Source organism: Crinia signifera, chromosome 6 (genome assembly GCF_055691185.1).
Source record: "Crinia signifera chromosome 6, ASM5569118v1, whole genome shotgun sequence".
NCBI classification, from domain to species: domain Eukaryota; kingdom Metazoa; phylum Chordata; class Amphibia; order Anura; family Myobatrachidae; genus Crinia; species Crinia signifera.
In genome coordinates this window covers 295,163,820-295,191,363 of record NC_139222.1, presented here as the reverse complement: position 1 = coordinate 295,191,363, position 27,544 = coordinate 295,163,820, and the positions used below count along the sequence as shown (strand labels likewise).

Sequence of the window (27,544 nt, the reverse complement as noted above, 5' to 3'; positions counted from 1 at the left end):
ACTATGTGCCCACCCTGTGCCATGTGTCTGTGGTCTGGTTCCTCCCTGCAGCCTGGACGTCCCTGGTACTATGTGCCCACCCTGTGCCATGTGTCTGTGGTCTGGTTCCTACCTGCAGCATTGACGTCCCTGGTACTATGTGCCCACCCTGTGCCATGTGTCTGTGGTCCGGTTCCTACCTGCAGCCTGGACGTCCCTGTATTATGTGCCCACCCTGTGCCATGTGTCTGTGGTCTGGTTCCTACCTGCATCCTGGACGTCCCTGGTACCATGTGCTCACACTGTGCCATGTGTCTGTGGTCTGGTTCCTACCTGCATCCTGGACGTCCCTGGTACTATGTGCCCACCCTGTGCCATGTGTCTGTGGTCTGGTTCCTACCTGCAGCCTGGAGGTCCCTGGTACTATGTGCCCACCCTGTGCCATGTGTCTGTGGTCTGGTTCCTCCCTGCAGCCTGGACGTCCCTGGTACTATGTGCCCACCCTGTGCCATGTGTCTGTGGTCTGGTTCCTACCTGCGGCCTGGACGTCCCTGGTACTATGTGCCCACCCTGTGCCATGTGTCTGTGGTCTGGTTCCTACCTGCGGCCTGGACGTCCCTGGTACTATGTGCCCACCCTGTGCCATGTGTCTGTGGTCTGGTTCCTACCTGCGGCCTGGACGTCCCTGGTACTATGTGCCCACCCTGTGCCATGTGTCTGTGGTCTGTTTCCTACCTGCATCCTGGACGTCCCTGGTACTATGTGCCCACCCTGTGCCATGTGTCTGTGGTCTGGTTCCTACCTGCGGCCTGGACGTCCCTGGTACTATGTGCCCACCCTGTGCCATGTGTCTGTGGTCTGGTTCCTACCTGCAGCCTGGACGTCCTTGGCACTATGTGCCCACCCTGTGCCATGTGTCTGTGGTCTGTTTCCTACCTGCATCCTGGACGTCCCTGGTACTATGTGCCCACCCTGTGCTATGTGTCTGTGGTCTGGTTCCTACCTGCAGCCTGGACGTCCCTGGTACTATGTGCCTACCCTGTGCCATGTGTCTGTGGTCTGGTTCCTACCTGCGGCCTGGACGTCCCTGGTACTATGTGCCCACCCATTGCCATGTGTCTGTGGTCTGGTTCCTACCTGCAGCCTGGACGTCCCTGTACTATGTACCCACCCTGTGCCATGTGTCTGTGGTCTGGTTCCTACCTGCAGCCTGGACGTCCCTGGTACTATGTGCCTACCCTGTGCCATGTGTCTGTGGTCTGGTTCCTACCTGCGGCCTGGACGTCCCTGGTACTATGTGCCCACCCATTGCCATGTGTCTGTGGTCTGGTTCCTACCTGCAGCCTGGACGTCCCTGGTACTATATGCCTACCCTGTGCCATGTGTCTGTGGTCTGGTTCCTACCTGCGGCCTGGACGTCCCTGGTACTATGTGCCCACCCTGTGCCATGTGTCTGTGGTCTGGTTCCTACCTGCAGCCTGGACGTCCCTGGTACTATGTGCCTACCCTGTGCTATGTGTCTGTGGTCTGGTTCCTACCTGCAGCCTGGACGTCCCTGTACTATGTGCCCACCCTGTGCCATGTGTCTGTGGTCTGTTTCCTACCTGCAGCCTGGACGTCCCTGGTACTATGTGCCTACCCTGTGCCATGTGTCTGTGGTCCGGTTCCTACCTGCAGCCTGGACGTCCCTGGCAGACATGCTGATCCCTGCAGTAAGCGTGCTCTCTGCTGCTGGTGGTGCTGCTGCTGCTGCTCCTTATGCTCCTCTCACAGCCATTGCAGGAGTGTGTGACGTCTATAGACTGCATTCATCACATCACACAGAGAGATACCTCTGCCCGCCCCTTTCCTGCCTCTTCCCGCAGACAGGGGACCTCTGTGTCCCCCCTGGAGTCTGCAGGATACAGGATACTGCAGTGCTAATGTCAGCTGTTCTCACTGGACGGCTGGAGATGGGTCCGGGATGCAGAGAGAAGTCATTCCCTGAGATTCTCTGCAGCCGAGGCCCCACCAGTTTCCAGCACAGTCATCTATGTACATACAGGAGCGTCTCCTGCACTCTCTGACCATCTGTTCTGTGCGCCAAACATCTCCTTTATATACATTGGCTTCTCTGTGTAGTCCAGTATGCCATGTCTTGCCCTGTGAGCTGACACTCTGGTAGAAAGGCATTGGCCATTATAAATGATCAGCAAATTACTGTACATTTCCTCTGTATCCCTCCCTGGCAAAGGCTTTAAAGCCCATACACACTAGAAGATATAAAAGACTAAGAGCTACCTACCTTGGAGCAACCCCAGACTACTCCATGTGGCCTATCAGGACCCACATCTCCTCCTAATATGGGCTCCCTTCTGCCTCTAACAACAAGCGGCTTGGGGGCATAGCATACACCTGCGCAGGTATATGTAACCAATATCTCTGAATTCTATTATCATGTAGTGTTCTAGATTGGTTACTAGCATTGCTCAGTGTGCTGGGGGAAAAATGTCTTGTTACTTACCCAGTAATTAACCCCTCCCTCATGCACCTGGGAAATGCTACTGAACTAATTGAGAATCTACCACTATCTGTATGTAAGATATAAAAGACGAAAGATACTGGCTTAAATCGAGGGTGTGAGGTGACGATGAGAGAGAGTGGGTGTGGTGGCAGGGCATGAGGTGACATTGGCGAAAGGGGGAGGGTGAGGTGGTAGGGCATGAGGTGACATTGGCGAAAGGGGCAGGGTGTGAGGTGGCAGGGCATGAGGTGACATTGGCGAAAGAGGGAGGTGGCAGGGCATGAGGTGACATTGGCGAAAGGGGCAGGGTGTGAGGTGGCAGGGCATGAGGTGACATTGGCGAAAGGGGCAGGGTGTGAGGTGGCAGGGCATGAGGTGACATTGGCGAAAGGGGGAGGGTGTGAGGTGGCAGGGCATGAGGTGACATTGGCGAAAGGGGCAGGGTGTGGTGGCAGGGCATGAGGTGACATTGGCGAAAGGGGGAGGGTGTGGTGGCAGGGCATGAGGTGACATTGGCGAAAGGGGGAGGGTGTGGTGGCAGGGCATGAGGTGACATTGGCGAAAGGGGCAGGGTGTGAGGTGGCAGGGCATGAGGTGACATTGGCGAAAGGGGCAGGGTGTGAGGTGGCAGGGCATGAGGTGACATTGGCGAAAGGGGGAGGGTGTGAGGTGGCAGGGCATGAGGTGACATTGGCGAAAGGGGCAGGGTGTGGTGGCAGGGCATGAGGTGACATTGGCGAAAGGGGGAGGGTGTGGTGGCAGGGCATGAGGTGACATTGGCGAAAGGGGGAGGGTGTGGTGGCAGGGCATGAGGTGACATTGGCGAAAGGGGGAGGGTGTGAGGTGGCAGGGCATGAGGTGACATTGGCGAAAGGGGCAGGGTGTAGTGGCAGGGCATGAGGTGACATTGGCGAAAGGGGGAGGGTGTGGTGGCAGGGCATGAGGTGACATTGGCGAAAGGGGGAGGGTGTGGTGGCAGGGCATGAGGTGACATTGGCGAAAGGGGGAGGGTGAGGTGGCAGGGCATGAGGTGACATTGGCGAAAGGGGCAGGGTGTGAGGTGGCCGGGCATGAGGTGACATTGGCGAAAGGGGGAGGGTGTGGTGGCAGGGCATGAGGTGACATTGGCGAAAGGGGGAGGGTGTGGTGGCAGGGCATGAGGTGACATTGGCGAAAGGGGGAGGGTGTGAGGTGGCAGGGCATGAGGTGACATTGGCGAAAGGGGCAGGGTGTAGTGGCAGGGCATGAGGTGACATTGGCGAAAGGGGGAGGGTGTGAGGTGGCAGGGCATGAGGTGACATTGGCGAAAGGGGGAGGGTGAGGTGGCAGGGCATGAGGTGACATTGGCGAAAGGGGCAGGGTGTGAGGTGGCCGGGCATGAGGTGACATTGGCGAAAGGGGGAGGGTGTGGTGGCAGGGCATGAGGTGACATTGGCGAAAGGGGGAGGGTGTGGTGGCAGGGCATGAGGTGACATTGGCGAAAGGGGGAGGGTGTGAGGTGGCAGGGCATGAGGTGACATTGGCGAAAGGGGCAGGGTGTAGTGGCAGGGCATGAGGTGACATTGGCGAAAGGGGGAGGGTGTGGTGGCAGGGCATGAGGTGACATTGGCGAAAGGGGCAGGGTGTGGTGGCAGGGCATGAGGTGACATTGGCGAAAGGGGGAGGGTGTGGTGGCAGGGCATGAGGTGACATTGGCGAAAGGGGGAGGGTGTGGTGGCAGGGCATGAGGTGACATTGGCGAAAGGGGGAGGGTGTGAGGTGGCAGGGCATGAGGTGACATTGGCGAAAGGGGGAGGGTGTGAGGTGGCAGGGCATGAGGTGACATTGGCGAAAGGGGCAGGGTGTGGTGGCAGGGCATGAGGTGACATTGGTGAAAGGGGGAGGGTGTGGTGGCAGGGCATGAGGTGACATTGGTGAAAGGGGGAGGGTGTGAGGTGGCAGGGCATGAGGTGACATTGGCGAAAGGGGGAGGTGGTGTGGTGGCAGGGCATGAGGTGACAGTGGCGAAAGGGGGAGGGTGTGGTGGCAGGGTATGAGGTGACAGTGGCGAAAGGGGGAGGGTGTGAGGTGGCAGGGCATGAGGTGACATTGGAGAAAGGGGGAGGGTGTGGTGGCCGGGCATGAGGTGACATTGGCGAAAGGGGCAGGGTGTGGTGGCAGGGCATGAGGTGACATTGGCGAAAGGGGGAGGGTGTGAGGTGGCAGGGCATGAGGTGACATTGGCGAAAGGGGGAGGGTGTGGTGGCAGGGCATGAGGTGACATTGGCGAAAGGGGGAGGGTGTGGTGGCAGGGCATGAGGTGACATTGGCGAAAGGGGGAGGGTGTGGTGGCAGGGCATGAGGTGACATTGTTGAAAGGGGCAGGGTGTGGTGGCAGGGCATGAGGTGACATTGGCAAAAGGGGTAGGGTGTGGTGGCAGGGCATGAGGTGACATTGGCGAAAGGGGTAGGGTGTGGTGGCAGGGCATGAGGTGACATTGGCGAAAGGGGCAGGGTGTGAGGTTGCAGGGCATGAGGTGACATTGGCGAAAGGGGGAGGGTGTGAGGTGGCAGGGCATGAGGTGACATTGGCGAAAGGGGCAGGGTGTGAGGTGGCAGGGCATGAGGTGACATTGGCGAAAGGGGGAGGGTGTGGTGGCAGGGCATGAGGTGACATTGGCGAAAGGGGGAGGGTGTGAGGTGGCAGGGCATGAGGTGACATTGGCGAAAGGGGGAAGGTGTGAGGTGGCAGGGCATGAGGTGACATTGGCGAAAGGTGGAGGGTATGAGGTTGGGCCTTAGGGGACAGTGGCGAAAGGGGGAGGGTGTGAGGTGGCAGGGTATGAGGTGACATTGGCGAAAGGGGGAGGGTGTGGTGGCAGGGCATGAGGTGACATTGGCGAAAGGGGGAGGGTGTGAGGTGGCAGGGTATGAGGTGACATTGGCGAAAGGGGGAGGGTGTGGTGGCAGGGCATGAGGTTACATTGGCGAAAGGGGCAGGGTGTGGTGGCAGGGCATGAGGTGACATTGGCGAAAGGGGGAGGATGTGAGGTGGCAGGGCATGAGGTGACATTGGCGAAAGGGGGAGGGTGTGAGGTGGCAGGGCATGAGGTGACATTGGGGAAAGGGGGAGGGTGTGAGGTGGCAGGGCATGAGGTGACATTGGGGAAAGGGGGAGGGTGTGAGGTGGCAGGGCATGAGGTGCCATTGGCGAAAGGGGGAGGGTGTGGTTGCAGGGCATGAGGTGACATTGGCGAAAGGGGGAGGGTGTGAGGTGGCAGGGCATGAGTTGACATTGGCGAAAGGGGGAGGGTGTGAGGTGGCAGGGCATGAGGTGACATTGGCGAAAGGGGGAGGGTGTGAGGTGGCAGGGCATGAGGTGACATTGGCGAAAGGGGGAGGGTGTGGTGGCAGGGCATGAGGTGACATTGGCGAAAGGGGAGGGTGTGAGGTGGCAGGGCATGAGGTGACATTGGCGAAAGGGGGAAGGTGTGAGGTGGCAGGGCATGAGGTGACATTGGCGAAAGGTGGAGGGTATGAGGTTGGGCCTTAGGGGACATTGGCGAAAGGGGGAGGGTGTGAGGTGGCAGGGCATGAGGTGACATTGGCGAAAGGGGGAGGGTGTGAGGTGGCAGGGCATGAGGTGACATTGGCGAAAGGGGGAGGGTGTGGTGGCAGGGCATGAGGTGACATTGGCGAAAGGGGGAGGGTGTGAGGTGGCAGGGCATGAAGTGACATTGGCGAAAGGGGGAGGGTGTGGTGGCAGGGCATGAGGTGACATTGGCGAAAGGGGGAGGGTGTGGTGGCAGGGCATGAGGTGACATTGGCGAAAGGGGGAGGGTGTGGTGGCAGGGCATGAGGTGACATTGGTGAAAGGGGCAGGGTGTGGTGGCAGGGCATGAGGTGACATTGGCGAAAGGGGCAGGGTGTGGTGGCAGGGCATGAGGTGACATTGGCGAAAGGGGGAGGGTGTGGTGGCAGGGCATGAGGTGACATTGGCGAAAGGGGGAGGGTGTGGTGGCAGGGCATGAGGTGACATTGGTGAAAGGGGCAGGGTGTGGTGGCAGGGCATGAGGTGACATTGGCGAAAGGGGCAGGGTGTGGTGGCAGGGCATGAGGCGACATTGGCGAAAGGGGGAGGGTGTGGTGGCAGGGCATGAGGTGACATTGGCGAAAGGGGCAGGGTGTGGTGGCAGGGCATGAGGTGACATTGGCGAAAGGGGGAGGGTGTGGTGGCAGGGCATGAGGTGACATTGGCGAAAGGGGCAGGGTGTGGTGGCAGGGCATGAGGTGACATTGGCGAAAGGGGGAGGGTGTGGTGGCAGGGCATGAGGTGACATTGGCGAAAGGGGCAGGGTGTGGTGGCAGGGCATGAGGTGACATTGGCAAAAGGGGCAGGGTGTGGTGGCAGGGCATGAGGTGACATTGACGAAAGGGGGAGGAAGTGGTGGCAGGGCATGAGGTGACATTGGCAAAAAGGGGGAGGGTGTGGTGGCAGAGCATGAGGTGACATTGGCGAAAGGGGCAGGGTGTGGTGGCAGGGCATGAGGTGACATTGGCGAAAGGGGGAGGGTGTGGTGGCAGGGCATGAGGTGACATTGGCGAAAGGGGCAGGGTGTGAGGTTGCAGGGCATGAGGTGACATTGGCGAAAGGGGGAGGGTGTGAGGTGGCAGGTCATGAGGTGACATTGGCGAAAGGGGCAGGGTGTGAGGTGGCAGGGCATGAGGTGACATTGGCGAAAGGGGCAGGGTGTGAGGTGGCAGGGCATGAGGTGACATTGGCGAAATTGGGAGGGTGTGGTGGCAGGGCATGAGGTGACATTGGCGAAAGGTGGAGGGTGTGGTGGCAGGGCATGAGGTGACAGTGGCGAAAGGGGGAGGGTGTGGTGGCAGGGTATGAGGTGACAGTGGCGAAAGGGGGAGGGTGTGAGGTGGCAGGGCATGAGGTGACAGTGGCGAAAGGGGGAGGGTGTGAGGTGGCAGGGCATGAGGTGACATTGGCGAAAGGGGGAGGGTGTGGTGGCAGGGCATGAGGTGACATTGGCGAAAGGGGCAGGGTGTGGTGGCAGGGCATGAGGTGACATTGGCGAAAGGGGGAGGGTGTGAGGTGGCAGGGCATGAGGTGACATTGGCGAAAGGGGGAGGGTGTGAGGTGGAAGGGTATGAGGTGACATTGGCGAAAGGGGGAGGGTGTGGTGGCAGGGCATGAGGTTACATTGGCGAAAGGGGCAGGGTGTGGTGGCAGGGCATGAGGTGACATTGGCGAAAGGGGGAGGATGTGAGGTGGCAGGGCATGAGGTGACATTGGCGAAAGGTGGAGGGTGTGGTGGCAGGGCATGAGGTGACAGTGGCGAAAGGGGGAGGGTGTGGTGGCAGGGTATGAGGTGACAGTGGCGAAAGGGGGAGGGTGTGAGGTGGCAGGGCATGAGGTGACATTGGAGAAAGGGGGAGGGTGTGGTGGCCGGGCATGAGGTGACATTGGCGAAAGGGGCAGGGTGTGGTGGCAGGGCATGAGGTGACATTGGCGAAAGGGGGAGGGTGTGAGGTGGCAGGGCATGAGGTGACATTGGCGAAAGGGGGAGGGTGTGGTGGCAGGGCATGAGGTGACATTGGCGAAAGGGGGAGGGTGTGGTGGCAGGGCATGAGGTGACATTGTTGAAAGGGGCAGGGTGTGGTGGCAGGGCATGAGGTGACATTGGCAAAAGGGGTAGGGTGTGGTGGCAGGGCATGAGGTGACATTGGCGAAAGGGGGAGGGTGTGGTGGCAGGGCATGAGGTGACATTGGCGAAAGGGGCAGGGTGTGAGGTTGCAGGGCATGAGGTGACATTGGCGAAAGGGGGAGGGTGTGAGGTGGCAGGGCATGAGGTGACATTGGCGAAAGGGGCAGGGTGTGAGGTGGCAGGGCATGAGGTGACATTGGCGAAAGGGGGAGGGTGTGGTGGCAGGGCATGAGGTGACATTGGCGAAAGGGGGAGGGTGTGAGGTGGCAGGGCATGAGGTGACATTGGCGAAAGGGGGAAGGTGTGAGGTGGCAGGGCATGAGGTGACATTGGCGAAAGGTGGAGGGTATGAGGTTGGGCCTTAGGGGACATTGGCGAAAGGGGGAGGGTGTGAGGTGGCAGGGTATGAGGTGACATTGGCGAAAGGGGGAGGGTGTGGTGGCAGGGCATGAGGTGACATTGGCGAAAGGGGGAGGGTGTGAGGTGGCAGGGTATGAGGTGACATTGGCGAAAGGGGGAGGGTGTGGTGGCAGGGCATGAGGTTACATTGGCGAAAGGGGCAGGGTGTGGTGGCAGGGCATGAGGTGACATTGGCGAAAGGGGGAGGATGTGAGGTGGCAGGGCATGAGGTGACATTGGCGAAAGGGGGAGGGTGTGAGGTGGCAGGGCATGAGGTGACATTGGGAAATGGGGAAGGGTGTGAGGTGGCAGGGCATGAGGTGACATTGGGGAAAGGGGGAGGGTGTGGTGGCAGGGCATGAGGTGCCATTGGCGAAAGGGGGAGGGTGTGGTTGCAGGGCATGAGGTGACATTGGCGAAAGGGGGAGGGTGTGAGGTGGCAGGGCATGAGTTGACATTGGCGAAAGGGGCAGGGTGTGGTGGCAGGGCATGAGGTGACATTAGCGAAAGGGGCAGGGTGTGAGGTGGCAGGGCATGAGGTGACATTGGCGAAAGGGGGAGGGTGTGGTGGCAGGGCATGAGGTGACATTGGCGAAAGGGGCAGGGTGTGAGGTGGCAGGGCATGAGGTGACATTGGCGAAAGGGGGAGGGTGTGGTGGCAGGGCATGAGGTGACATTGGCGAAAGGGGCAGGGTGTGGTGGCGGGGCATGAGGTGACATTGGCGAAAGGGGGAGGGTGTGGTGGCAGGGCATGAGGTGACATTGGTGAAAGGGGCAGGGTGTGGTGGCAGGACATGAGGTGACATTGGCGAAAGGGGGAGGGTGTGGTGGCAGGGCATGAGGTGACATTGGCGAAAGGGGGAGGGTGTGGTGGCAGGGCATGAGGTGACATTGGTGAAAGGGGCAGGGTGTGGTGGCAGGGCATGAGTTGACATTGGCGAAAGGGGCAGGGTGTGGTGGCAGGGCATGAGGTGACATTGGCGAATGGGGGGAGGGTGTGGTGGCAGGGCATGAGGTGACATTGGCGAAAGGGGCAGGGTGTGAGGTTGCAGGGCATGAGGTGAAATTGGCGAAAGGGGGAGGGTGTGAGGTGGCAGGGCATGAGGTGACATTGGCGAAAGGGGCAGGGTGTGGTGGCAGGACATGAGGTGACATTGGCGAAAGGGGGAGGGTGTGGTGGCAGGGCATGAGGTGACATTGGCGAAAGGGGGAGGGTGTGGTGGCAGGGCATGAGGTGACATTGGTGAAAGGGGCAGGGTGTGGTGGCAGGGCATGAGTTGACATTGGCGAAAGGGGCAGGGTGTGGTGGCAGGGCATGAGGTGACATTGGCGAATGGGGGGAGGGTGTGGTGGCAGGGCATGAGGTGACATTGGCGAAAGGGGCAGGGTGTGAGGTTGCAGGGCATGAGGTGAAATTGGCGAAAGGGGGAGGGTGTGAGGTGGCAGGGCATGAGGTGACATTGGCGAAAGGGGCAGGGTGTGAGGTGGCAGGGCATGAGGTGACATTGGCGAAAGGGGCAGGGTGTGAGGTGGCAGGGCATGAGGTGACATTGGCGAAATTGGGAGGGTGTGGTGGCAGGGCATGAGGTGACATTGGCGAAAGGTGGAGGGTGTGAGGTGGCAGGGCATGAGGTGACATTGGCGAAAGGGGCAGGGTGTGAGGTGGCAGGGCATGAGGTGACAGTGGCGAAAGGGGGAGGGTGTTGTGACAGGGTATGAGGTGACAGTGGCGAAAGGGGGAGGGTGTGAGGTGGCAGGGCATAAGGTGACATTGGCGAAAGGGGGAGGGTGTGGTGGCAGGGCATGAGGTGACATTGGCGAAAGGTGGAGGGTGTGAGGTGGCAGGGCATGAGGTGACATTGGCGAAAGGTGGAGGGTATGAGGTGGCAGGGCATGAGGGGACATTGGCGAAAGGGGGAGGGTGTGGTGGCAGGGCATGAGGTGACATTGGCGAAAGGGGGAGGGTGTGAGGTGGCAGGGCATGGGGTGACATTGGCGAAAAGGGGAGGGTGTGGTGGCAGGGTATGAGGTGACATTGGCGAAAGGGGGAGGGTGTGGTGGCAGGGCATGAGGTGACATTGGCGAAAAGGGGAGGGTGTGGTGGCAGGGTATGAGGTGACATTGGCGAAAGGGGCAGGGTGTGAGGTGGCAGGGCATGAGGTGACATTGGCGAAAGGGGGAGGGTGTGGTTGCAGGGCATGAGGTTACATTGGCGAACGGGGCAGGGTGTGGTGGCAGGGCATGAGGTGACATTGGCGAAAGGGGCAGGTGTGGTGGCAGGGCATGAGGTGACATTGGCGAAAGGGGGAGGGTGTGGTGGCAGGTCATGAGGTGACATTGGCGAAAGGGGCAGGGTGTGAGGTTGCAGGGCATGAGGTGAAATTGGCGAAAGGGGGAGGGTGTGAGGTGGCAGGGCATGAGGTGACATTGGCGAAAGGGGCAGGGTGTGAGGTGGCAGGGCATGAGGTGAAATTGGCGAAAGGGGCAGGGTGTGGTGGCAGGGCATGAGGTGACATTGGCGAAAGGGGCAGGGTGTGAGGTAGCAGGGCATGAGGTGACATTGGCGAAATTGGGAGGGTGTGAGGTGGCAGGGCATGAGGTGACATTGGCGAAAGGTGGAGGGTGTGGTGGCAGGGCATGAGGTGACAGTGGCGAAAGGGGGAGGATGTGGTGACAGGGTATGAGGTGACAGTGGCGAAAGGGGGAGGGTGTGAGGTGGCAGGGCATGAGGTGACATTGGCGAAAGGGGGAGGGTGTGGTGGCAGGGCATGAGGTGACATTGGCGAAAGGTGGAGGGTGTGAGGTGGCAGGGCATGAGGTGACATTGGCAAAAAGGGGGAAGGTGTAAGGTGGCAGGGCATGAGGTGACATTGGCGAAAGGTGGAGGGTATGAGGTGGCAGGGCATGAGGGGACATTGGCGAAAGGGGGAGGGTGTGGTGGCAGGGCATGAGGTGACATTGGCGAAAGGGGGAGGGTGTGAGGTGGCAGGGCATGGGGTGACATTGGCGAAAAGGGGAGGGTGTGGTGGCAGGGTATGAGGTGACATTGGCGAAAGGGGGAGGGTGTGGTGGCGGGGCATGAGGTTACATTGGCGAAAGGGGCAGGGTGTGGTGGCAGGGCATGAGGTGACATTGGCGAAAGGGGGAGGATGTGAGGTGGCAGGGCATGAGGTGACATTGGCGAAAGGGGGAGGGTGTGAGGTTGCAGGGCATGAGGTGACATTGGCGAAAGGGGGAGGGTGTGAGGTGGTAGGGCATGAGGTGACATTGGCGAAAGGGGGAGGGTGTGAGGTGGCAGGGCATGAGGTGACATTGGCGAAAGGGGGAGGGTGTGGTGGCAGGGCATGAGGTGACATTGGCGAAAGGGGGAGGGTGTGAGGTGGCAGGGCATGAGGTGACATTGGCGAAAGGGGGAGGGTGTGGTGGCAGGGCATGAGGTGACATTGGCGAAAGGGGGAGGGTGTGAGGTGGCAGGGCATGAGGTGACAGTGGCGAAAGGGGGAGGGTGTGGTGGCAGGGCATGAGGGGACATTGGCGAAAGGGGCAGGGTGTGAGGTGGCAGGGCATGAGGTGACATTGGCAAAGGGGGAGGGTGTGGTGGCAGGGCATGAGGTGACATTGGCGAAAGGGGGAGGGTGTGGTTGCAGGGCATGAGGGGATATTGGCGAAAGGGGCAGGGTGTGGTGGCAGGGCATGAGGTGACATTGGCGAAAGGGGCAGGGTGTGGTGGCAGGGCATGAGGTGACATTGGCGAAAGGGGGAGGGTGTGATGGCAGGGCATGAGGTGACATTGGCTAAAGGGGGAGGGTGTGGTGGCAGGGCATGAGGTGACATTGGCGAAAGGGGCAGGGTGTGAGGTGGCAGGGCATGAGGTGACATTGGCGAAAGGGGCAGGGTGTGAGGTGGCAGGGCATGAGGTGACATTGGCGAAAGGGGGAGGGTGTGGTGGCAGGGCATGAGGTGACATTGGTGAAAGGTGGAGGGTGTGGTGGCAGGGCATGAGGTGACAGTGGCGAAAGGGGGAGGGTGTGGTGGCAGGGTATGAGGTGACAGTGGCGAAAGGGGGAGGGTGTGAGGTGGCAGGGCATGAGGTGACATTGGCGAAAGGGGGAGGGTGTGGTGGCAGGGCATGAGGTGACATTGGGGAAAGGGGGAGGGTGTGAGGTGGCAGGGCATGAGGTGACATTGGCGAAAGGGGGAGGGTGTGGTGGCAGGGCATGAGGTGACATTGGCGAAAGGGGGAGGGTGTGGTGGCAGGGCATGAGGTGACATTGGTGAAAGGGGCAGGGTGTGGTGGCAGGGCATGAGGTGACATTGGCGAAAGGGGCAGGGTGTGGTGGCAGGGCATGAGGTGACATTGGCGAAAGAGGGAGGGTGTGGTGGCAGGGCATGAGGTGACATTGGCGAAAGGGGCAGGGTGTGAGGTTGGAGGGAATGAGGTGAAATTGGCGAAAGGGGGAGGGTGTGAGGTGGCAGGGCATGAGGTGACATTGGCGAAAGGGGCAGGGTGTGAGGTGGCAGGGCATGAGGTGACATTGGCGAAATTGGGAGGGTGTGGTGGCAGGGCATGAGGTGACATTGGCGAAAGGTGGAGGGTGTGGTGGCAGGGCATGAGGTGACAGTGGCGAAAGGGGGAGGGTGTGGTGACAGGGTATGAGGTGACAGTGGCGAAAGGGGGAGGGTGTGAGGTGGCAGGGCATGAGGTGACATTGGCGAAAGGGGGAGGGTGTGGTGGCAGGGCATGAGGTGACATTGGCGAAAGGTGGAGGGTGTGAGGTTGCAGGGCATGAGGTGACATTGGCGAAAGGGGGAAGGTGTGAGGTGGCAGGGCATGAGGTGACATTGGCGAAAGGTGGAGGGTATGAGGTGGCAGGGCATGAGGGGACATTGGCGAAAGGGGGAGGGTGTGGTGGCAGGGCATGAGGTGACATTGGCGAAAGGGGGAGGGTGTGAGGTGGCAGGGCATGAGGTTACATTGGCGAAAGGGGGAGGGTGTGGTGGCAGGGCATGAGGTGACATTGGCGAAAGGGGCAGGGTGTGGTGGCAGGGTATGAGGTGACATTGGCGAAAGGGGGAGGGTGTGGTGGCAGGGCATGAGGTGACATTGGCGAAAAGGGGAGGGTGTGGTGGCAGGGTAAGAGGTGACATTGGCGAAAGGGGCAGGGTGTGAGGTGGCAGGGCATGAGGTGACATTGGCGAAAGGGGGAGGGTGTGGTGGCAGGGCATGAGGTGACATTGGCGAAAGGGGCAGGGTGTGGTGGCAGGGCATGAGGTTACATTGGCGAAAGGGGCAGGGTGTGGTGGCGGGGCATGAGGTGACATTGGCGAAAGGGGCAGGGTGTGGTGGCAGGGCATGAGGTGACATTGGCGAAAGGGGCAGGGTGTGGTGGCAGGGCATGAGGTGACATTGGCGAAAGGGGGAGGGTGTGGTGGCAGGGCATGAGGTGACATTGGCGAAAGGGGCAGGGTGTGAGGTTGCAGGGCATGAGGTGAAATTGGCGAAAGGGGGAGGGTGTGAGGTGGCAGGGCATGAGGTGACATTGGCGAAAGGGGCAGGGTGTGAGGTGGCAGGGCATGAGGTGACATTGGCGAAAGGGGCAGGGTGTGAGGTGGCAGGGCATGAGGTGACATTGGCGAAATTGGGAGGGTGTGGTGGCAGGGCATGAGGTGACATTGGCGAAAGGTGGAGGGTGTGGTGGCAGGGCATGAGGTGACAGTGGCGAAAGGGGGAGGGTGTGGTGACAGGGTATGAGGTGACAGTGGCGAAAGGGGGAGGGTGTGAGGTGGCAGGGCATGAGGTGACATTGGCGAAAGGGGGAGGGTGTGGTGGCAGGGCATGAGGTGACATTGGCGAAAGGTGGAGGGTGTGAGGTGGCAGGGCATGAGGTGACATTGGCGAAAGGGGGAAGGTGTGAGGTGGCAGGGCATGAGGTGACATTGGCGAAAGGTGGAGGGTATGAGGTGGCAGGGCATGAGGGGAAATTGGCGAAAGGGGGAGGGTGTGGTGGCAGGGCATGAGGTGACATTGGCGAAAGGGGGAGGGTGTGAGGTGGCAGGGCATGGGGTGACATTGGCGAAAAGGGGAGGGTGTGGTGGCAGGGTATGAGGTGACATTGGCGAAAGGGGGAGGGTGTGGTGGCGGGGCATGAGGTTACATTGGCGAAAGGGGCAGGGTGTGGTGGCAGGGCATGAGGTGACATTGGCGAAAGGGGGAGGATGTGAGGTGCCAGGGCATGAGGTGACATTGGCGAAAGGGGGAGGGTGTGAGGTTGCAGGGCATGAGGTGACATTGGCGAAAGGGGGAGGGTGTGAGGTGGTAGGGCATGAGGTGACATTGGCGAAAGGGGGAGGGTGTGAGGTGGCAGGGCATGAGGTGACATTGGCGAAAGGGGGAGGGTGTGGTGGCAGGGCATGAGGTGACAGTGGCGAAAGGGGCAGGGTGTGGTGGCAGGGCATGAGGTGACATTGGCGAAAGGGGGAGGGTGTGAGGTGGCAGGGCATGAGGTGACATTGGCGAAAGGGGGAGGGTGTGGTGGCAGGGCATGAGGTGACATTGGCGAAAGGGATAGGGTGTGAGGTGGCAGGGCATGAGGTGACAGTGGCGAAAGGGGGAGGGTGTGGTGGCAGGGCATGAGGGGACATTGGCGAAAGGGGCAGGGTGTGAGGTGGCAGGGCATGAGGTGACATTGGCGAAAGGGGGAGGGTGTGGTGGCAGGGCATGAGTTGACATTGGCGAAAGGGGGAGGGTGTGGTTGCAGGGCATGAGCGGATATTGGCGAAAGGGGCAGGGTGTGGTGGCAGGGCATGAGGTGACATTGGCGAAAGGGGCAGGGTGTGGTGGCAGGGCATGAGGTGACATTGGCGAAAGGGGGAGGGTGTGATGGCAGGGCATGAGGTGATATTGGCGAAAGGGGGAGGGTGTGGTGGCAGGGTATGAGGTGACATTGGCGAAAGGGGCAGGGTGTGAGGTGGCAGGGCATGAGGTGACATTGGCGAAAGCGGGAGGGTGTGGTGGCAGGGCATGAGGTGACATTGGCGAAAGGGGCAGGGTGTGAGGTGGCAGGGCATGAGGTGACATTGGCGAAAGGGGGAGGGTGTGGTGGCAGGGCATGAGGGGACATTAGCGAAAGGGGCAGGGTGTGGTGGCAGGGCATGAGGTGACATTGGCGAAAGGGGCAGGGTGTGAGGTTGCAGGGCATGAGGTGACATTGGCGAAAGGGGGAGGGTGTGGTGGCAGGGCATGAGGTGACATTGGCGAAAGGGGGAGGGTGTGGTGGCAGGGCATGAGGGGACATTAGCGAAAAGGGGCAGGGTGTGGTGGCAGGGCATGAGGTGACATTGGCGAAAGGGGCAGGGTGTGGTGGCAGGGCATGAGGTGACATTGGCTAAAGGGGGAGGGTGTGGTGGCAGGGCATGAGGTGACATTGGCGAAAGGGGCAGGGTGTGAGGTGGCAGGGCATGAGGTGACATTGGCGAAAGGGGGAGGGTGTGAGGTGGCAGGGCATGAGGTGACATTGGCGAAAGGGGCAGGGTGTGAGGTGGCAGGGCATGAGGTGACATTGGCGAAAGGGGCAGGGTGTGAGGTGGCAGGGCATGAGGTGACATTGGCGAAAGGGGGAGGGTGTGGTGGCAGGGCATGAGGTGACATTGGTGAAAGGTGGAGGGTGTGGTGGCAGGGCATGAGGTGACAGTGGCGAAAGGGGGAGGGTGTGGTGGCAGGGTATGAGGTGACAGTGGCGAAAGGGGGAGGGTGTGAGGTGGCAGGGCATGAGGTGACATTGGCGAAAGGGGGAGGGTGTGAGGTGGCAGGGCATGAGGTGACATTGGCGAATGGGGGAAGGTGTGAGGTGGCAGGGCATGAGGTGACATTGGCGAAAGGTGGAGGGTATGAGGTGGCAGGGCATGAGGGGACATTGGCAAAGGGGGAGGGTGTGGTGGCAGGGCATGAGGTGACATTGGCGAAAGGGGGAGGGTGTGAGGTGGCAGGGCATGAGGTGACATTGGGGAAAGGGGGAGGGTGTGGTGGCAGGGTATGAGGTGACATTGGCGAAAGGGGTAGGGTGTGGTGGCAGGGCATGAGGTGACATTGGCCAAAGGGGGAGGGTGTGTGGTGGCAGGGCATGAGGTGACATTGGCGAAAGGGGGAGGGTGTGGTGGCAGGGCATGAGGTGACATTGTCCAAAGGGGGAGGGTGTGTGGTGGCAGGGCATGAGGTGACATTGGCAAAAGGGGGAGGGTGTGGTGGCAGGGCATGAGGTGACATTGGCGAAAGGGGGAGGGTGTGAGGTGGCAGGGCATGAGGCATACTTGCCTACTTTTTATCTTTCCTCTCTGGGAGAAGCCCGGAAAGGAGAGAAAGGGGGGCGGGATGAGTCTACGTGTCGGAATGAGTCTGATGTCACCAAGCCCTGCCCCCATGACAGTCAGCCACGTTAATTTGCGGGTCCGCGTATTGGGGGGAGGGGCTAAAACGATGGAAAATGACCCAATTTGCATAATTTTACCCCCTCCACCTCCCAGCAGATGTCCATTGCATAGGAAAAAAATCGCATGCGATTTTTAACAGAAATGCATCCAAATTTGTATCAAACATGTTCAATGGCCCACAAATGTCATTTTTGAGGCTTTACCTCCCCCACTATCAACGCGAACCCGAAGCGTGGCGAGCGCAGCGAGCCCGCGAGGGGCGGCGGTGGCGAGCGGACACGGATACCTTCACAGGTATACGCGTCCCCTTGCGAGCTTCACAGGTGTCCGCGTCCGCTCGCTGCGCTCGCCACACTTTCTATTCTCAACTCCACGCCGACGTGGATAGTGGGGGTATGAAAAGGTCGTAGGACGCGTACCACCGCCCCTCGCGGGTTCGCTGCGCTCGCCACGATTCGGGTTCGCGTTGGTAGTGGGGGTTGTACAGGGGGTGGTACAGCCTGAAAAATGACATTTGGGGGCCATTGAACATGTTTGATACTAATTTGGATGCATTTCTGTTAAAAATCGCATGGGATCACATGCGATTTTAAAAAAATGCTAAAAACTCCAAAAATCGCATGCCATCGCATGCCACTACATTTGGCATGCGATGGCATGCGATGGGAGCCGTGAAAGTACACAAGTACCATTTAGGATTTTATAAAGTGGGGAAGGGGGAGCGGGGGCTGCACAGTGTTGCGGGCGACTAGCCCACCTTCCCGGGGGCCCCGAGCGGGACCCATTTTGCAGGACCATCATAGCCATTCCGGGAGGGTAGGCAAGTATGGCATGAGGTGACATTGGTAAAATGGAGAGGGTGGGCAAGAGGGGTTGATGTGACAAGGGGCAAGAGTTGGTGAGGTGAAGGCCATGAGGTGACATTGGAGAGAGGGGGAGTGTGACAGGGTGTGAGATGATGGTGGGCAAGAGGGGGTGATGTGATGGGGGCGAGAGGGGATGTGGTGATGGGGTGAATGGTGACAGGGCATGAGGTGACATTGGAGAGAGGGGGAGAGTATGAGATGATGGTGGGCAAGAGAGGGTGATGTGATGTGGAGTATGGTGACAGGACATGAGGTGACATTGACAAGAGGGTGATAGGGTGTGAGGTGATGGTGGGGGAGAGGGGGTGATGTGACGCAGGATATGTGGCTGATGAGATGACGGGGGGCGCAAAAGCAGGTGTGGTGACAGGGGGTGAGAGGGAAGGCATGAGAGCTTGTGAGGTAAAAGCGGACGAGAGAGTTTGAAGTGAAGGTGAGCAAGAGGGGGGAAGGTGAGAGGGTGTAAGGTGATGAGTGTCCACCCGTTCACCGGCATTACAGGGTGAGAATATGCTTGCGCTGCTTACACTTAATGCCCACTGCAATTGCCCACAGTAGTAGCGCTAATGGTACTTGTGTATTTTGGCGGCGCCCATCGCATCGTATACCATAACGCATGCGATGGTATGCGATGCAACGCGATTTCGTGCCATAGTGTACGATGGCATACAATTTTCAAATTGTATGCCATTGTACATGGCATACAATGCCATACGATGCGATGCGATTAAAAATTGTATAAGCACCCTTATGGGTGCTTATACAATGTTAAGCACCCTAATGGGTGCTTACAATGTTAAATGCACCCCCACGCCACCCCACCACTATAAACGTGAACCCGAAGCGTGGCGAGCGCAGCGAGCCCGCCAGGGGCGGCGGTACGCGTCCTACGACCTTTTCATACCCCACTATCCAAGTCGGCGTGGAGTTGAGAATAGAAAGTGTGGTGAGCGCAGCGAGCCACCCAGCCCGAAGCGTGGCGAGCGCAGCGGATACCTTCACAGGTATCCGTGTCCCCTGGCGGGCTTCACAGGTGTCCGCGTGGCGAGGGGACGCGGACACAGACACCTGTGAAGCCCGCCAGGGGACGTGTATAGCTGTGAAGGTATCCGCGTCCGCTCGCCATGCTTCGGGCTCGGTGGCTCGTTGCGCTCGCCACACTTTCTATTCTCAACTTTACGCCGACGTGGATAGTGGGGGTATGAAAAGGTCGTGGACGCGTACCGCCGCCCCTCGGGGGCTCGCTGCGCTCGCCAAGCTTCGGGTTCACGTTTATGGTGGGGGGGTGGCGTGGGGGTGCATTTAACATTGTAAGCACCCATTAGGGTGCTTATACGATTTTTCATTGCATAGGGGGTCAAAATCGAATCGCATTGCATCGCATGCCATCGGGTACATGGCATGCGATGCGTTCATCGTACGATGCTGAAATCGGGCGCCGCCAAAATACACAAGTACCGCGCTAATAATTTAATGTAATATCCACATCAGTTGCTGACAGTAGTAGCACTAATTACAAGGAACGCCCATGCCAGTTGCTGACAGTAGTAGCGCTAATTACACATAATTCCCACACACGTTGCTGACAGTAGTAGCACTAATTACATGTAATTCCCACACCAGTTGCTGACAGTAGTAGTACTAATTACACGTAATTCCCACACCAGTTGCTGACAGTAGTAGCACTAATTACGTGTAATTCCCACACCGGTTGCTGGCAGTAGTAGCACTAATTACACGTAACGCCCATGCCAGTTGCTGACAGTAGTAGCGCTAATTACACGTAACGCCCATGCCAGTTGCTGACATTAGTAGCACTAATTACACGTAATTCCCACGCCAGTTGCTGACAGTAGTAGCACTAAATACACGTAACGCCCACACCAGTTGCTGACAGTAGTAGCACTAATTACACGTAACGCCCACACCAGTTGCTGACAGTAGTAGCACTAATTACGTGTAATTCCCACACCAATTGCTGACAGTAGTAGCACTAATTACACGTATCGCCCACACCAGTTGCTGACAGTAGTAGCACTAATTACATGTAACGCCCACACCAGTTGCTGACAGTAGTAGCGCTAATTACACGTAATGCCCATGCCAGTTGCTGACAGTAGTAGCACTAATTACGTGTAATTCCCACACCAGTTGCTGACAGTAGTAGCACTAATTACACGTAACGCCCACACCAGTTGCTGACAGTAGTAGCACTAATTACATGTAACGCCCACACCAGTTGCTGACAGTAGTAGCGCTAATTACACGTAACGCCCATGCCAGTTGCTGACATTAGTAGCACTAATTACACGTAATTCCCACACCAGTTGCTGACAGTAGTAGCACTAATTACACGTAATGCCCACGCCAGTTGCTGACCGTAGTAGCACTAAATACACGTAACGCCCATGCCAGTTGCTGACATTAGTAGCACTAATTACACGTAATTCCCACACCAGTTGCTGACAGTAGTAGCACTAATTACACGTAATGCCCACACCAGTTGCTGACAGTAGTAGCACTAATTACACGTAACGCCCATGCCAGTTGCTGACAGTAGTAGCACTAATTACGTGTAATTCCCACACCAGTTGCTGACAGTAGTAGCACTAATTACATGTAATTCCCACACCAGTTGCTGACAGTAGTAGCACTAATTACACGTAATGCCCATGCCAGTTGCTGACAGTAGTAGCGCTAATTACACGTAACGCCCCCGTCAGTTGCTGACAGTAGTAGCACTAATTAGACATAATGCCCAAACCAGTTGCTGACAGTAGTAGCACTAATTACGTGTAATTCCCACACCAGTTGCTGACAGTAGTAGCACTAATTACGTGTAATTCCCACACCAGTTGCTGACAGTAGTAGCACTAATTACATGTAATGCCCAAACCAGTTGCTGACAGTAGTAGCACTAATTACGTGTAATTCCCACACCAGTTGCTGACAGTAGTAGCACTAAATACACGTAATTCCCACACCAGTTGCTGACAGTAGTAGCACTAATTACAGGTAATACCCCCGCCAGTTGCCGACAGTAGTTGCACTAATTACGTGTAATTCCCACACCAGTTGCTGACAGTAGTAGCACTAATTACACGTAAATTCCCAAACCAGTTGCTGACAGTAGTAGCACTAATTACATGTAATGCCCATGCCAGTTGCTGACAGTAGTAGCACTAATTACATGTAATGCCCATGCCAGCTGCTGACAGTAGTAGCACTAATTACGTGTAATTCCCACACCAGTTGCTGACAGTAGTACTAATTACACGTAATTCCCACACCAATTGCTGACAGTAGTAGCACTAATTACGTGTAATTCCCACACCAGTTGCTGACAGTAGTAGCACTAATTACACATAACGCCCACACCAGTTGCTGACAGAAGTAGCACTAATTACGCGTAATGCCCACACCAGTTGCTGACAGTAGTAGCACTAATTACATGTAACGCCCATGCCAGCTGCTGACAGTAGTAGCACTAATTACGTCTAATTCCCACACCAGTTGCTGACAGTAGTACTAATTAAACGTAATTCCCACACCAATTGCTGACAGTAATAGCACTAATTACGCGTAATGCCCACACCAGTTGCTGACAGTAGTAGCACTAATTACATGTAACGCCCATGCCAGTTGCTGACAGTAGTAGCACTCATCACGTGTAATTCCCACGCCAGTTGCTGACAGTAGTAGCACTAAATACACGTAACGCCCACACCAGTTGCTGACAGTAGTATCACTAAATACACGTAATTCCCACACCAGTTGCTGACAGTAGTAGCACTAATTACAGGTAATACCCCCGCCAGTTGCCGACAGTAGTTGCACTAATTACGTGTAATTCCCACACCAGTTGCTGACAGTAGTAGCACTAATTACACGTAAATTCCCAAACCAGTTGCTGACAGTAGTAGCACTAATTACATGTAATGCCCATGCCAGTTGCTGACAGTAGTAGCACTAATTACAGGTAACACCCACGCCAGTTGCTGACAGTAGTAGCACTAATTACACGTAAATTCCCAAACCAGTTGCTGACAGTAGTAGCACTAATTACACGTAAATTCCCAAACCAGTTGCTGACAGTAGTAGCACTAATTACACATAACTAGAGAAAAGAGGAACCACCAGTGTAGCTATAGCTGCTGTATTGGGAGGGTGTAAAGCTCCCAAAAGTACAAGAACAAGAAAAATTGGGATTTTTTCTGAAAAAATGTATTACAATACTAAAAGAAGTAAAATACAAATCATATACAATACATTGTGTATGATAATTCTCACAAAGAAAATAATAATAAAAACGTGTATTTAAAAGGGATAATTTCCAGCTAGCAATCAATGTTGGGGCAGAAGTGAATATTTTTGGTCCAAATCAACACCAGGGTATATAATTACCATATATTGTGGATGACCTTATTAGGAAAGGATTTTCAAAGTCCCGGAGATTTCCCAGTGGAGGATTCCCAAATGTCACACAAGTGGTGAGATGATGAAAGAGACAGTCCTTAAGGTATGGCTGATACCAGATGTAATAGCTGCAGGTTTGGGGGGATCCAAGATGGTATTGCAAAGAAACTGGTCCGGGTGTGATTTCCTATGGAATTCCAAGGTCTTTTAGATGGAAATAGGTTTGAGATGGATTGCTCTCCAATAAAGTGCTAGGGCAGGATGCAGTGGCTCAACGCGTTTCGGCGTGTTCAACATAGGCGTGCGCAGCCCATTTTCTTTGGGGGTGCACCATTGAAGGGGCGTGTCCATCACCGCCTACTGGATGTGTCCATCGCTGCCTATTGGCCATTAATGCAAACTAAATAGAAGGGGACTTATTTATGTATAAGCACTTCACACTGAAATCATTACCCCCACACACATACCGGAAACAGAGTCAGTGCGCGGCGAAGACGCACTGCAAAAATTTACACTGTAATGTCCATTACACATAACGCCACACATAGTAATGCCCATCACACAAAATGCCATGCACCATGGGGCTCACACAGGAGGCCATATTTAGACAGATTCTGGGGCTGGTGCAAGTTTCAATTGGTCAGCTGAAATTGTGTCTATAGATGCACCAATTAGTACTTCAGCTCCTGTAGTCAATGCAAGTGGGTGTCTCAGCCCTTACATATAAACATACAGGTACAGTATGTATGTGTGTGTGTGATATCTATCTATAGATCACACACACACACATTGATAAGTCAACACACTCTCTTCACTGTAATTGCTGCACCCCCTCCCCCATATTACACCCTGTACAGTACATAAAGCATATTGCACAAAACACTATAGTATATTACATGCAGATTCCCCCATATTACCATATACACAGCACCCCCTCCCCCATATTACACCCTGCACAGTACACACAGCACATTGCACAAAACACTATAGTATATTACATGCAGATTCCCCCATATTACCATATACACAGCACCCCCTCCCCCATATTACACCCTGCACAGTACACACAGCACATTGCACAAAACACTATAGTATATTACATGCAGATTCCCCCATATTACACATATTTACATATACACAGCACCCCCTCCCCCATATTACACCCTGTATAGTACACACAGCACATTGCACAAAACACTATACAAAACACTATAGTATTTTACATGCAGATTCCCCCCCCCATATTACCATATACACAGCACCCCCTCCCCCATATTACACCCTGTACAGTACACACAGCACATTGCACAAAACACTATAAAAAACACTATAGTACATGCAGATTCCCCCCCCCCATATTACCATATATACAGCACCCCCTCCCCCATATTACACCCTGCACAGTACACACAGCACATTGTACAAAACACTATAGTATATTACATGCAGATTCCCCCCCATATTACACATATTTACATATACACAGCACCCCCTCCCCCATATTAATACATTACACACAGCTAATACATGCAGCACATTGCACACAACATATTCAATTATACATAGCTGCCCCATATTACACGCAGTACACACACATGATACACCAGCCCCCATTTCCTCAGTGTACACAGCACTCACCTGGCTGAGGGCTCATGTCAGGGACTTGCAGGGAACCAGCCATGTGGTGAGGGAGGGAGGCGGAGAGGCAGGAAGAGCTGCTGGTCTGTGTAACACGGAGCTGAGTGTGGGGGCGGGCCCAGCCTCAGGGAAGCCCCGACTGCAGTGCCAGATGAATGCTGCCTCGGCTAGGATCGTGGGAGGAAGGGTGACTACCTATGCGCTCTGCTCCTGATCTCAACTCAGGCAAGCAGAGCTGGCTCTGCCTGGCTGTAATCGTGCGGGGGGGTGCCCGTAATTAGGAGGTGCCTGTGCACCCCCGGCACCCCCTGTGCGCACGCCTATGGTGTTCAAACGCCTTCATCAGGAGCTGGAATTCTCATACACAATGTATTGTATATGATTTGTATTATACTTCTTTTAGTATTGTAATACATTTATTCAGAAAAAACCCTAGCGCTGTATCATAATCCCAATTTTTCTAATTACAGGTAACACCCACGCCAGTTGCCGACAGTAGTAGCACTAATTACAGGTAACACCCACGCCAGTTGCCGACAGTAGTAGCACTAATTACACAAAATGCCCACGTCCATTGCTGACAGTAGTAGTGCTAATTACAGGTAACGCCCACACCAGTTGCTGACAGTAGTAGCACTAATTACACGTAATGCCCACGTCCATTGCTGACCGTAGTAGTGCTAATTACAGGTAACACCCACGCCAGTTGCCGACAGTAGTAGTGCTAATTACAGGTAACGCCCACACCAGTTGCTGACAGTAGTAGTGCTAATTACAGGTAATACCCCTGCCTGTTGCTGACAGTAGTAGCACTGATGACATGTAACATCCACATTACTGAATCCCCACCTCACCAACACTCTCATCAGGGCCGACTTTCCCATTGGGCTGAATGGGCAGTTTCCCAGGGGCCCAAGGATTGTGGGAAAGACAGCACTGCCCTGGGGAATGGCGGTGGGTGACGGGGATTCGGTCAGCGGCTGTCAGTGGCGACTCAGCAGTGGGGGCGGGGATCCAGGCAGCGGGGGGCTGGGATCTTGATGTAGCGATCCGGGCGGCTTGTGGCAGGGATCCAGGCAGCAGCTGTCAGCGGGGACGGCGGTGATCCGGGCAGCGGGGGCTTGATGTAGCAATCTGGGCGGCATGTGTCGGGGATCCTCCGGGCAGCAGCTGTCAGCGTTGTCCGTCCAGGCAGCTCGCTCAGAACTTGACGTAGCGCTATTTGCCGCCGGGCGGGAAGTGCTGCGGATTTTGAAAAGTCTGGCCGGATGCTGATTGGCCGGACGCTCAGCCAATCAGTGTCCGGCCAGTCTTTTCAAAATCTGCAGCGCTTCCCGCTCGGCAGCAAATAGCGCTACATCAAGGTCTGAGTCGCTGCTGCCTGGATGGACAACACTGACAGCTGCTGCCCGGATCAAAATCACACACCGCTACATCAAGCTCCCAGCCCCCCCGCTGCCTGGATCACCGCCGCCACCGACGAGTCGCCTCTGCCTTTACATATGCCGCTGACAGCTGCTGTCTGGATCCCCGCCACACACTGCCCATATCGCTACTTCAAGCTCCCAGCCCTCCGCTGCTGCTACACATAGGAGGGTGGAGGGGAGTTTTGAGGAGGAGGAGGGGGTCGGGGGCTAAAAATAAATTTGCCCAAGGGCCCACTAGATTGTTAAGGAGTCCCTGTTGCTGACAGTAGTAGCACTAATTACACGTTATTCCAACATCAGTTGCCGACAGTAGTAGCACTAATTACAAGTAATGCCCACGCCAGTTGCTGACAGTAGTAGCACTAATTACACGTAACGCCCACGCCAGTTGTTGACAGTAGTAGCACTAATTACACGTAACGCCCACACCAGTTGCTGACAGTAGTAGCGCTAATTACACGTAACACCCACACCAGTTGCTGACAGTAGTAGCGCTAATTAGACGTAACGACCAGGCCAGTTGCTGACAGTAGTAGCGCTAATTACACGTAACACCCATGCCAGTTGCTGACAGTAGTAGCACTAATTACACGTAACGCCCACATCAGTTGCCGACAGTAGTAGCGCTAATTAGACGTAACGTCCATGCCAGTTGCTGACAGTAGTAGCACTAATTACACGTAACGCCCACATCAGTTGCCGACAGTAGTAGCGCTAATTAGACGTAACGTCCATGCCAGTTGCTGACAGTAGTAGCACTAATTACACGTAACGCCCACATCAGTTGCCGACAGTAGTAGCGCTAATTAGACGTAACGACCAGGCCAGTTGCTGACAGTAGTAGCGCTAATTACACGTAACACCCATGCCAGTTGCTGACAGTAGTAGCGCTAATTACATGTAACGACCAGGCCAGTTGCTGACAGTAGTAGTGCTAATTACACGTAACACCCATGCCAGTTGCTGACAGTAGTAGTGCTAATTACACGTAACGCCCATTCCAGTTGCTGACAGTACTAGCACTAATCACGTGTAATGCCCAAACCAGTTGCTGACAGTAGTAGCACTAATTACGCGTATTGCCAGAACGAGTTGCTGACTGTAGTAGCACTAATTACGCGTAATGCCCACGCTAGTTGCTGACAGTAGTAGCACTAATTACACGTAATGCCCACGCTAGTTGCTGTCAGTAGTAGCACTAATTACATGTAAAGCCCACACCAGTTGCTGACAGTAGTCGCAGTAATTACACGTAAAGCCCACACCAGTTGCTGACAGTAGTAGCACTAATTACATGTAAAGCCCAAACCAGTTGCTGACAGTAGTAGCACTAATTACGCGTAATGCCCACGCTAGTTGCTGACAGTAGTAGCACTAATTACACGTAATGCCCACGCTAGTTGCTGGCAATAGTAGCACTAATTACATGTAAAGCCCACATCAGTTGCTGACAGTAGTAGCACTAATTACATGTAAAGCCCAAACCAGTTGCTGACAGTAGTAGCACTAATTACGCGTAATGCCCACGCTAGTTGCTGACAGTAGTAGCACTAATTACACATAATGCCCACGCTAGTTGCTGGCAATAGTAGCACTAATTACATGTAAAGCCCACATCAGTTGCTGACAGTAGTAGCACTAATTACGCGTAATGCCCACGCTAGTTGCTGACAGTAGTAGCACTAATTACACGTAATGCCCACGCTATTTGCTGGCAGTAGTAGCACTAATTACATGTAAAGCCTACACCAGTTGCTGACAGTAGTAGCACTAATTACACGTAAAGCCCACACCAGTTGCTGACCGTAGTAGCACTAATTACATGTAAAGCCTACACCAGTTGCTGACAGTAGTAGCACTAATTACGCGTAATGCCCACGCTAGTTGCTGACAGTAGTAGCACTAATTACACGTAATGCCCACGCTAGTTGCTGGCAATAGTAGCACTAATTACATGTAAAGCCCACAGCAGTTGCTGACAGTAGTAGCACTAATTACACATAAAGCCCACACCAGTTGCTGACAGTAGTAGCACTAATTACACGTAAAGCCCACAGCAGTTGCTGACAGTAGTAGCACTAATTACGTGTAATTCCCACACCAGTTGCTGACAGTAGTAGCACTAATTACATGTAATTCCCACACCAGTTGCTGACAGTAGTAGCACTAATTACACGTAACGCCCATGCC

At 55.9% G+C, this 27,544-nt stretch overlaps 1 protein-coding gene across 2 annotated transcripts in view; it reads right to left on the bottom strand.

The window, feature by feature from the left end:
- The window catches only part of HSPA12A (heat shock protein family A (Hsp70) member 12A), a 310,784-nt gene extending 286,677 nt beyond the window's left edge, over positions 1-24,107 (bottom strand). The window contains exon 1 of one of the 2 annotated variants that reach the window (XM_083149953.1): positions 23,928-24,107. In XM_083149953.1, coding sequence (XP_083006079.1) covers positions 23,928-23,970 — 43 coding nt within the window. In that variant the 5' untranslated portion in view covers positions 23,971-24,107. Of the gene's footprint in view, positions 1-1,650; positions 1,999-23,927 lie in introns of those variants that run through there. The other variant, XM_083149955.1, reaches the window with a different exon arrangement.
- Positions 24,108-27,544: the final 3,437 nt, after the last annotated feature.